The following is a 12751-nucleotide window of genomic DNA, read 5'->3' as shown; positions in this document are numbered from 1 at the left end:
ACAAAATACTTTTATCAAAATGTTTTGCAAGGGAAGAACAGATATTAAAGACAATGGTGAATTAAAGGTGAATGAACATTTTTCTATCGATTATAATCAAATGGATAGCCCAAAGATCTATTTAGGTTTTAGAACTGTTACCAAGTACCAGTTTTCATGGGGAGGGGAGTGCTGTCATATTATCTCCCTAACCCCAAATATTCTTGTATTTATTTTAAGTATGATGACCTAGGTGGTGCTGTTGGTAAGAGTGTTGGGCCTGCAGTCAGGAAGATTCATAACAACCAGATTTTGGATATATTTTGTATAGAGGTGTAATCAGAGCTAGCCACAGAGTCAGGAAGCCCTGGGGTCAAGTCCTGCTTCTGACACCTGTGGGTTATGGAACCCTCTCATAGAATCTCTCAGTCATTGAAACAACTCTTAAGACTAAAATTGGTGAGCAGGTTGTTGCTGATTTGCATTGGTAGAGAGAGTTTCTTTCTGGTAACTATCCTATATTAATTATCCTACAGTTTCAATTGAAGAAATCCGTTTTCTAATTACTTATGTGTGTACAAGTTATTTCTTCCAGTAGAAGTTAAACTCCTTATCAAAGGGGCTGTTTCACTTTTGTTTTTGTATTCTTGGCACCTAGAACAGTGACAGGCCCTTGCTAAATGCTTAATATGTACTTATAGTTTGATTTAATGACTGACACTAAAACAAAAGCTAACCAGCTTTCTGCATTAGCTCAAAATGTATTAGTTGAGGAAAAAAGGATCATAAAATCACTTAATTTTTGATCATAAAATGAAGATTTTATTTACAAAGAATAACTGGGAAGTTTCCAAATTAACATAAAACACAGGGACAATATATTGTCAGCTTGTCACTTAACACTTGAATTTACAAAATAATATCTTTAAGACCATTTGTCAAGGAGAGGTGAGATCACTGCTAGGCTAGAATTCTTTGACAGTGCTGATTTTAGCTGTTATCAGCTGAATTCCTCTAGCATTTTGTGGTAACATCATAAAAATCCATGATCAGATTTCCTTACTAATAAAATTCTTTCTGAGATACTTGTACAGTCAAGTCTGTTGACAGATGAACATTTGAATCATGCAATTAAAAAACAAACAAACCCAGTTCTGCATGACAGAATCTCAGGGAAATAATGTAATTTGGATCACTGATATTGTTACTAAGTGATAGATAACCCTGAGAGATCTGTCATGGTATACATACATGCTTCTGGCATTATTTTACCATTTGACATGAAGACTTCCTTGACATCTGTATTTCTGTACTTCTTCATATTTGTGGTGATGGGACAGTGAGCAGGCCTGTTGGCTTAATCTTATTAATGCCTCCATCTAAGATACAGACCCTTGGATATTTGATCTTCACAAGATGAGCTGCAAACTAGAAAAAAGAGACATATTTAGCACAAGTACAACCAATCCATAATAGTAACTGTGTCTTAGACTGAGAGTTTGTTTGAAAGACAAAAATTCTCTCAGACCAACATTACAACATACAATGAAATATTGAGACATAAAGTTTGATTTCTATTATTAAATCTTTTTTTCTCGCTTAGAGCATGGCAAAATAAACTGTGTATCAACAACTCAGAATGTTGTAAGTTTATTTTGAATGATCTTGAGTTGTACTAATGAAATTGCAACGAAGAATAATAGCTTTGATGTATTTCATAATCAGTATGGTTCCTCGGTTTTTTCATTTATAAACTGGGATAATGATATCTGCCTGAAGGGCTGTTTTAAGCCCTAACTGACATATAGGGGTGAGCTGGAGCCAGCTCCAACTACCTAGAGGAAGCTAATTGTTAAAATTTAAACATGAACATTTACACACTGAGAATCAACAAATGTTACAAATCCCTACTTAGTTCATTATTTTGTTGATTATCTACACCTAAGAAGGTGATAAAGAAAATATTAGTAATGCATATTAAATTTAAAAGTGTGTCCTGTGTATTTCTGGAGAGCAGACTATATTATACATTTAACAGTTGTGTAACATATATGGAAATTCAGGATAAGCTGTGATCCTAAGGCACTGTTTGTTGGTATTGTTGTTATTATATATAACTGTTTATTAAATGTTTAATAACTGTAAATAATAATACTGTTACTGTTATTATTGTTGTCAGTAGCAGCAGTACAATACAATATTCCTAACAAACTTAAACTTATTTCACAGAATTTCTATTGAAGACATTATCAGCCCTTTCATTATTGACCAGAAATGAATTTGAAAGACTGATCTCACAAGTTCCCTTGGACACTTATATGTGAGCTAGACACACAAGAGCTTTTAACAAATATTCTTTGGTCACTAGTTACCAAATGTTGATCTTTAGGGTTAGTCACAGGTCAGTTTATAAAGGAAGAGTTTGTCTTTGGGTCCTCAGCCTCTTTAACTATGTGACTGAGGACATGTAGTTTAAACTTCCTAGGTCTCAATTTTTGTATTTGTAGAAAAAAGGCCAGGATGCATTGGGAAATGCTTAACAAGTAGTTCTACAAAAATATATAAGACATACACACTTCTAAGTTTAAGTTGCATTAACTTTTATTCCACCACTCTTAAATTTAGACAATAAGGAAAACAAGAAATCAATAACTGATTTGGAGAATTTGCCAGTTTTCTACATGTAAATGCCCGTATATGACACTGAAAAGGGGGTTGAATAAGAGGGCCTGAGAAGGCTCCCTTGGCTCTAGATACAAGAGGAAGGAAACTTTCCTTCTATTTTAGAAACCCAGACTATCTCACTTCTCTGCTAATTTCAGTCTCTTTATCTGTGAAATGGGGATAATAATAATAATAATAATAATAACACGTATGTTATAGCATTGTTGTGAGGATCAAATAAATAAAATAATAATTGTAAAGGAGTTTGCACTGTATCTGACATATAGTAAAGCACTATATAATAATAGCTAACAACAAGTTAGTTATTATTACTAAATGAGAGAATATTTATAAAAAGCACTTAACATAGTATCTAGCACCTAATAAGAGCTACATAAATGTTAGTTATTGTTATTTTTAAATGAGATAATACTTGTAAAAAGCACTTGGCATAGTGCCTAATACATAGTAAATGCTATGTAAATGTCAGTTATTATTATTATTATCTTTATCATCATCTCTGATTTCAAATCTTTCCTTCACATAATAGTAGAAGTAGAAGTTTAAAGCACTGTTTTCCCCCGGCTCATCTGCATGTTAGCAAGAAGCAAGAATTTTAAACTGAAGGGATGAAGTCTGAATAGTGGGATTTCAGACAGATCAGTAAGTGGAAGAAAATATCTTAATGGCACTGGGACCTCCTGGGGATCCCTAAAATTATGCCATGAATCTGGTTACTTGTTCCACTGACTCTACTCATCCTCTGACTTTTCTCTGTTTTTGTTTGAGAGTAAAATGGTTGTTCACATTGTACTCCTTTTTTATGATTAACAACAGGGAGAAGAGAAGTACTTTATCTACATTTTAAACCAGGGGAAATGGAGTGAGCTAGAGAAATAGGGTACTCTATTCAGTTTCAGGTTGTCTTCATCACTGTTCCTCTCTCTAGTTTTTGTGCCAAATCCAGCCCTTAAGTGATCCAATGCATCAAGGCACCAGCAGTTTTGCTGCCATTAGATCATAATAAACATACACACACATACATACACTCACACAGATGCTCCTGTGTTTCGTGTTTCAGCACATTCTATACATGATGACATTATTACTGCTTAAGCCAAAATTTTGAGATAAGTACTGCATTCCTGAAATAAGATTTGAGGATAATCAATCTTGGCTTTTTTAATACCTCAGAAGTCAGCATATGAATAAGGAAAGAATTTACAACATGTTTAACTAATCTCCCTTTAAACTCAGCTTAGAAGCTGGGGGGAGGGTTCTTAGAGTAGTTTTGTTAAAAGTGACCCCCCCACTTTTAACAAGTGGTTCCCTACAATAAGTAGGATGTAGAAGTGGAAGAAAGTAGCAGTTAAGTGGTTCACAGTTAACTGAAGGATTTAAAAAGAAGAGCAAGGAGATGTAAAATATCTAGGGGGTCTAAAAATTAACCAGAGTATTGAGATAGAAAAGGAAGAAGGCTCTTGATCTAACTGCATAAGGGACTGTTTGTTCTTCATCCTTTTTACCAAAACAGCATGACTGAGTGTGTATAAAGCAGGCCTTGGAGCTAGAGGACCTGAATTTAAGTCTTGACTCTGATGTGTGACTTCTCCAGTACTTTAGGAAACTGTGCCAGGCTGCATTGAAAGGGGGTTCCCTAAATCGATGAAGTCATAATTCTAATCTCAATCCTCATGCTCTTTATCCTATTGTTCCCATGTCTCTTACTCTGTCCATTAAGTGGTGCACATGTATTTATACCTATATGTTTTTTTCTCTTCTGAATGATTTTGTGAGAATGTCTCTTCTCTATTTCCACCATCTTGATTTATTGCTTTATTGCCTGCTGGCAGGGAACTAAATACAAATATGACTGTATCCAACAGCTATTTCTAGTTTCCTGATACTTGTTGAGATTAGAAAAAAGATCACCAATAAAGTTCCAGGATTTTTTTTTCCTACCCACAGTATTAAAGAGCCACTAATGAAAGCAAAGAAAAAAAATGCCATTCCCTCCCCTCCCCCATATTAAGTTCCCATAATTTTCTCTACTCTTGGTATGAATCTACAAGAAAATTCCTCTTTTGAGGAATTGGAAGGAGGGAAAGTAAACAACTTGAATTCTTCCCATCATCTCAATCAACTGAGATCATATAATTTGAGTTCTGATTGACCCCAGATTGCTCTTCTGTCTTTTGGACTTGTTTTACAAAAGAGAAGCAATTATCTTCCACTAGACATGATACAGACCTTGGTTTAGGAAGGCCCTAAGTGCAAAACTTGTCTCAGACTTACTAGTTCTGTGGCCCTGGGTAAGTTAACTTTTCTTTTTTTCAGTTTTCTTATCTGAAAAATGTGGGGTGGAGAGAGAAACTTGAATTTGATGTTCTCTAACATCTCTTCCAGCTCTACAACTATGACCTTATAACCACATCAATGTTCTACTATCTGCTTTCCCATAGTTCTTTTATTAATTTATTTTTTAAAAAAAGATTTGTTATTTGGCAGCTAAGTGGTGCAGTGGATAGAGCACCAGCCCAGAAGTCAGGAGGACCTGAGTTCAAATATGGCCTCAGACACTTAACACTTTCTAGCTGTGTGACCTTGGGCAAGTCACTTAATCCCAATTGCCTCAGGAAAAAAAAAGAAGAAAAAATTGTTAATTTGTTGTTATTCATTCAAAAATGAACACTAAATTCCCTTCCTTATGCACTGAGAAGGCAAGCAATATAATATCATCAATACATATGAAATCATATAAAACATTTTCATATTATCCATTACACAAAAAAAGGCAAGAAAAATAAAGTTAAAAGATCTTACATTGACTGATTTCAGAAAAGTCCAGAAAGACTAGCATGAAGTGATGCTGAGTGAAGTGAACAGAACCAAGAGAACATTGTACACAGTAATAACAAGATTATGTCATGATCATTGGTAATGTAGGATTAAATTAGGCTCTTTTCAATAATGAGATGATTCAGGACAGTTCTAATAAACTTGTGATGGAAAGTGCCATCCGCATCCAGAGAGAGAACTATGGAAACTGAATGTGGATCAAAGCATAGTATTTGCACCTTTTTTTGTGTTTTTGTTTGTTTGTGTTGTGTCAGTTCCCTTTTAGTGTCTTGATTCTGTTTCACTAATTGTCCTGTCTTAGTTCCTAATTGTTCTGTTCAATCCTACACCACCACCCCCTTCCTCCTAATCACATGATCCAGATGAGGAGAAAGACCTTCTATTTTAGACATCAGAATGTCCAGTGCCTCCCCACAACCTTGTCAGATAGTTCTGTTTCTGCTCTCAGTGCTCTGACTCCCCTGCCTCAGTATACCCCCTGTAGCTGAGCCATATGTATACATATGTCATTGAGAACTCACATTGGTTGCTGGATTCTTGGAGAAGATAGTCTCATTCAGCCCTGGGTCCAAACCATGGATCCATTTGGTCCCAGTAAATTTCTCCCTTTCAAATAAAATATTAAAACTCTCTAATCTCCATCTTGCCTCAGTTGCTCCAGCATTACATTTGCTTGGTTTTTTTCTTTCTTTCTTTTTTTTCCATTCTGATCTGATTTTTCTTGCACAGCATGATGAATACGGAAATGTTTAGAAGAACTGCACATGTTTAACCTATATTGGATTGCTTGCTGTCTTGGGGGGCAGAACAAAATTTGGAATATAAAGTTTTGTAAAGGTGAATATTGAAAACTATCTTTGCAAGTATTTGGAAAACCAAAGTACTATTAAAAAATAAAATAAAACAAAGCAAAAAGAAAAAATAAAGATTCTGCATCAATCAGCATTCAGATTTTATCAGCTTTCTCTCTCTGGAGGTGGGTAACATTTTCATCACAGATTCTTGGATTCCAATTGTCTTAGATCATTGTCTTGATCAGAACAGCTAAATCTTTCAAAGTTGATCATTGTTACAGTACTACAAACAAATATATATGAAACAAACTAAAAGAATACCTAAAAAAAAAAAAAAAAAAAAAAAAAGCACTGGTATACTCTGTCATTTATCCATTGTCTTTGTGTCCAAGTAGCAAGGTATAGAGAGATGGTTTTGGAGCAAGAAAGCCCTGAATTTAAGTTCAGCTTCTGATGGAAATTGGCTCTGTGTTAGGCAAGTCACTTAATTTCAAAAGTACTTTAGACAATTCTCTAAGACAAGTTAAAGAAAAAGATGCTGATCTGTATCAAAAGAGGAGTTTTCTCATTTGGGGGAGGAGGGTCTACTAAATGATCATAGGTGAATGAACTACATATTATTCTATCGGGTTAATGGAGTATTCTGTCCTTTAATGCATCCTATAAACATTTATAAAGTGACTGCTATGCACCAGAAATTGTCTCAAGCTCTGGAGACAGAAAGTAAAAAATTATTTTTATCTTCACAATCTAATAGGAAGTAAAATTAGAAGAATAAATCAGAAATTAAGCAATACTGAAATAATATTAATCCATATAACTTGAAAAGAAATTTAAATTAGTTAAAAAGATCTGGTGGCACTAGATGGCAAGGAGTAAATGGAATATTATATATAATTTTCCCAAAAAAGGATGTAGAGTTTGGTTCCCAAAATGCAACTAAATTATCCCATTTTCTTTAATCCTGTTTGAACTGCCTTGCAAATTTCTTAATTTTATTGTTCATAAGCATCAAGAAGAAAAAGGCAATGAAGAATAAATAGACAACAAAGACCTTACTTGTAAAGGGCAAGAAAAACAGGAGCAAATCAAATGGCTTAGCTTATTTTACAACACTTTGAAAATTGTCTGCTACTAAAATAAAGTGCGGAGGGGGAACGAGAGGAAAGATAAGTTTTTAAGAATGGCTATTTCTGGAGGTACCATATTGAAATAAGAAGTGATAGAGGAAAAGTTGGTTGATCTATATTTATTCCTCTGGCAATTAACCTAGTCATCCAAAGGCATTTAATTTTTATATTTGATGTGTATATGAGATTCTGTGCACCAGGAAGGAGGTATTCTCTAGTTCTTCTGGGTCTGGAATAAATCTTGAGGATTTTTCATATGACCAATAGGGTTCTTATGGTTTGGCTCGAAGGGGGGGTGGGAGGGTGGTTGGGGAGGTTTTAAGTGAGGTCATTTCTAAGATAGAAACTTACTTATCTCAAATTTGAAGGCAGAGTCTCAAATTAGTTTTTAGTGTATTTGCAAGTGAATATAAGGAGTAGAAAATGAAAGGAATGACATTGCAGTTGTCTAATGTTGTCAGGGCATGTGTTTTCATATTTGCCCACTATCACCATTACTATTCAATATTATATTGGAAATGCTAGCTTTGGCAATGAGAGCTGAGAAAGAGATTAAAGGAATTAGAATAGGTAATGAGGAAACCAAATTATCCCTCCTTGCAGATGATATGATGGTATACTTAGAGAACCCCAGAAAGTCTACTAAAAAGCTATTAGAAATAATCCACAACTTTAGCAAAGTTGCAGGATACAAAATACATCCAGAGAAATCATCAGCATTCTTATATATCACTAACAAAATCCAACAGTAGAGATACAAAGAAAAATTCCATTTAAAGTAACTGCTGATAGTATAAAATATTTGGGAATCTATCTGCCAAGGGAAAGTCAGGAATTATATGAGCAAAATTACAAAATACTTTCCACACAAATAAAATCAGATCTAACCAATTGGAAAAATATTAAGTGCTCTTGGATAGGTCGATTGAATATAATAAAGATGACAATACCAATCAGATTCTCAAAAAACTATTTTACTGACCTAGAAAACATAACAACAAAATTCATCTGGAAGGACAAAAGGTCAAGACTTTCAAGGGAACTAATGAAAAAACAAATCAAATGAAGGTGGTCTAGCTACACCAGATCTAAAACTACATTATAAAGCAGTGTCACCAAAACCATTTGGTATTGGCTAAGAAATAGACTAGTTGATCAGTGGAATAGGTTAGGTTCACAGGATAAAATAGTCAATAACTTTAATAATTTAGTGTTTGGTAAACCCAAAGACCCCAGCTTTTGGGATAAGAACTCATTATCTGACAAAAATTGCTGGGAAAATTAGAAATTAGTATGGCAGAAACTAGGCATTGACTCATATAACATTGTGATAAGGTCAAAATGGGTTCATGATCTAGGCATAAAGAATGAGATTATAAATAAATTAGAAGAACATAAGTTAGTTTACCTCTCAGACCTGTGGAGGAGGGAGGAATTTGTGACCAAAGAAGAACTAGAGATCATTACTGATCATAAAATAGAAAATTTTGATTACATCAAATTAAAAAGCTTTTGTACATACAAAACTAATGCAGACAAGATTAGAAGGGAAGCAATCAACTGGGAAAACATGTTTACAGTCAACATTCTGATAAAGGCCTCATTTCCAAAATATATAGAGAAGTGACTCAAATTTATAAGAAATCAAGCCATTCTCCAATTGATAAATGGTCAAAGGACAGGAACAGACGATTTTCAGATGAAGAAATTGAAACTATTTCTAGCCATATGAAAAGATGCTCCAAGTCATTATTGATCAGAGAAATGCAAATTAAGACAACTCTGAGATACCCCTACATACCTCTCAGATTGGCTAGGATGACAGGAAAAGATACTGCGGAATGTTGGTGGGGATGTGGGAAAACATTGATAGATTGTCGGTGGAATTGTGAATACATCCAGCCATTCTGGAGAGCAATTTGGAACTATGCTCAAAAAGTTGTCAAACTGTGCATACTCTTGGATCCAGCAGCGTTACTACTGGGCTTATCTCCCAAAGAGATCATAAAGAAGGGAAAGGGCCCTGTATGTGCACGAATGTTTGTGGCAGCCCTCTTTGTAGTGGCCAGAAACTGGAAACTGAGTAGATGCCCATCAATTGGAGAATGGCTGAATAAATTGTTGAATGAATGTTATAGAATATCTAACGATTTCTGAGGTTTAGATTCTCACATTGAATATGTAATAATTAGCTCTGCAAACCTGAAAGAAGGTTCCAGCACAGCCCTGGGTATTTTCCAGGGTAGGGAATATATAGTGCCCAGATGAAATGGAGGACCAGTTCTCTATAGATGGAAGTAATGTTCTCTCCTCAAGTTCATCACACCTCTCCTTTATCTGTTTCAGTTAAAGATTGAGGTTTTTCAAGAGAACTGTTAGGTTCTGCACACATATATTTTATCTAGGCTATACTGTGACATATTTAACATGTATAGGACTGCTTGTCATCTGGGGGAGGAGGGGTGGAGGGAGGGAGGGGAAAAATCGGAACAGAAGTGAGTGTAATAATGTTGTAAAAAATTACCCTGGCATGGGTTCTGTCAATAAAAAGTTATTAAAAAAAAAAAAAGATGTAGGTTTTTACTTTATTGAGAAAACTGAGGACACCCAATGTCAACTTTCTCTTTTCTCATTCTTTTCATCTTTAAACCCAGGTCATTCTTTTCTATTCTTACCTTCTTTCCCCCAGTGTTAGACAGGAAGGTGCCCCTCTTCCTTGCCAAGGCCAATACCCCTACACTTGCCCTCCTGTCCCCTCTAGCACATAATGAACTCAATCAAGCCACATTACCTTTCCTTCTTCCCCCAGCCATTTTCACTGTTTCCTTATTTGTTAGTTCTTTTTCTCCTGATTTTGGATTTGTCTATTCTTAAAAACCTTAACTGGGCCCTATCATTCCCTTAAACCTCTCCTCTCTTTTTTAGCCAAACTCATAGAAAAAGTCTATACTTACTGCCTACACTTCTCTTAATTCTCTCCTGAACTCTTTGTAATATAGCTTCTGATGTCATCACTTAACTGAAACCACAGGATCCTAGTCTTGTCTTTTCTCCTCTCATCTTTCTTGATTCATATTCTTCATTTGACAACACTGACTATTCTCTTATCTTGGATGTTCTCTTCTTTGATTATGATACTTATCTAGTTTTCCTCCTACTTTGTCTAACTGTTACTCAATTTCCTTTTCTGGTTCATTATTCATATCCATATCCATATCCCAAATTTGAGAATTTTCCAAGGATCTTTTCCCAGATTTTTTAAACTTTTCTTTTATACCTTTTCTTAGTCACCCTGTCAGCTCTGCATCTGTAATTAAAATCCCTATGCAGATAACACTCAGATTTCTCTATCCAGCCCAATCCCCAATCAGTTACCAAGTCAATATGCTTTTATTTTAGCACTTACCACATGCCATATACTCTGCCAAATAGGAGGGATACAAAGAAAGGCAAAAACATGGTCCCAGCCCCTGAGTCTCTCCTCTGAGATTCAGTTCTGAATTACCAATAGCCTACAAAGACATTTTACACTGAAGGAACCAGAAACATCTTAAATTTAATATAACCAAAACAAAACTCAGGTCTTCTTGATCAAATGCTCTATCTACTGAGCCATCTAGCTGTCTCAATCTCCCTCACCACATTTTCTAATCAGTAAATCTTGGTATTTCTACTCTCTTAAAATTAAACCAGACTTCTTCTCTTATTCCCAAAGCCACAACTTTGATTTAGGCCCTTGTTACCTCTTGCCTATATTAGTGCTAGAAAGCAGTAAATCATGGACTACCACAGTGTCTGAAAAATAAATGGCATAAATTACCAATGAAGAAAGATGATAAGCTATTATGCATTTTCAGTAAAAAATTTTTAATAATCTGTTCACAAATTGCACAAATATATATGTGACTGGAAAAGAAGGGAGACCAGTCACATACCGAGGTAGCAGGATATGTGTTGATGGATAATCTATGTGCATCATTGTTACCCAGGTAATGTCTAGTGGTCTAGAGGAAGATCACTAAACTGTTAGATGGACTCTCTTTGAGGCTTTTAGTAGGAGGATAAGGATAAGAATTCTACTGGATTAGAAAAGCATAGATAAATTGTGATCTAGAGAGAGCTTTAGAGTCCAAGGACTTGGATTCTATCTGTGACATATATGTCCTATAGAAATTTGGGCAAATTATTTACTCATCTTGGGCTATTCAGTAGGAAGGAATTTTGAAGAATTTACTACTTAAGTATAGTCAGCCCTCTAGTTTTGAAATCAGGTATGAAGTTCAGAATACAGCAAATCATAGTAAAATTTTATAGCTCCTCACATTAAAGTAGGTTTGTTCTAAATGGTCTGAGATTATTGTGGTGTGAGATGCTTTTTTTCTTCCTTCAATACCTAAGAGATCTATGGTTTCACTGGTGTACTCTCTTCAGAGATGCAGATCATAATCTCTCTGTAGTTTATTTAGTTGAATGGCCTGTTGTGGTCAAAATAACCCTTTAGCTTGTGGTAAATTGGAAGCACTATGACACAATGATTAGAGCACTGGCTCTGGAGTTAGAGGCCCTTGGTTCAAATCCCATTTCTGACACTACTGCTGGAAACTGTTAACAAATGCCTGTTGACATTATTGTTCTGTCATCTGTAAAAGAAGGCAGGGGAGTGAACTAGATGGCTGCTGAGATCTCTACCAGTTTCAGATCTATAATCCTTTGATTTCTTACTAAAGGGCCTTTTAAAGCTAAGCAAGACCATTTCTCTGATGACAGATATACAGTCCAAAGCCAAGCCCATACTCAAAAGCCTTTTTAGTTGGTAAAAGCCTTGATTTCTCTTGGTATTGAATTTTAGTTTTATTAAAATATATTTTTTCAACATTTACTTTTATAAGATTTTGATTTCTATTTTTTTCTTCCTTTCTCTTCCCTAAGATGGCGAGAAATCTGATACAGGTTATACATCTACAATTATATTAAACATATTTCCACATTAGTCATGTTGTGAAAGAAGAGTCAGAACAAAAGGGAAAAATCATAAGACAGAAAAAGAAAGTGAAGATAGTATGCTTTGAACTGCATTTAGACTTATAGTTCTTTCTCTGGATGTGGATAGTATTTTCCATCATGAGTCTTTTGGATTTGGATTTGGATTTGGAGTCTTAGATCATTGTATTGATGAGAAAAGCTAAGTCCATTACAATTGATCATGATACATTATTGCTATTACTGTGTATAATTTTTTTTTCTGCTTACTTCATTCAGCATCAATTCATGTAAGTCTTTCCAGGTTTTTCCTGAAATCTGCCTACCCTTTTTTTTTTACAAAAC

General features: G+C 34.9%; 1 protein-coding gene across 3 annotated transcripts in view; it reads right to left on the bottom strand.

Annotated features, from left to right (window-relative positions):
• TBCK (TBC1 domain containing kinase) overlaps nt 1-12751 on the bottom strand; it is a 640231-nt gene that overhangs the window by 315450 nt on the left and 312030 nt on the right. For 2 of the 3 annotated variants that reach the window (XM_051967428.1, XM_051967430.1), the window contains one exon: nt 779-1407. The exons of the other annotated variant lie outside the window; for it this stretch is intronic. In XM_051967428.1, the coding sequence (XP_051823388.1) occupies nt 1297-1407 (111 nt within the window). In that variant the 3' untranslated portion in view covers nt 779-1296. Of the gene's footprint in view, nt 1-778; nt 1408-12751 lie in introns of those variants that run through there. 3 annotated transcript variants of the gene reach the window in all.

The sequence above is a fragment of the Antechinus flavipes genome, chromosome 6 (genome assembly GCF_016432865.1).
Source record: "Antechinus flavipes isolate AdamAnt ecotype Samford, QLD, Australia chromosome 6, AdamAnt_v2, whole genome shotgun sequence".
NCBI classification, from domain to species: domain Eukaryota; kingdom Metazoa; phylum Chordata; class Mammalia; order Dasyuromorphia; family Dasyuridae; genus Antechinus; species Antechinus flavipes.
Note: the sequence above shows the minus strand (reverse complement) of the source record. Positions and strands in the feature narration are given on the sequence as shown.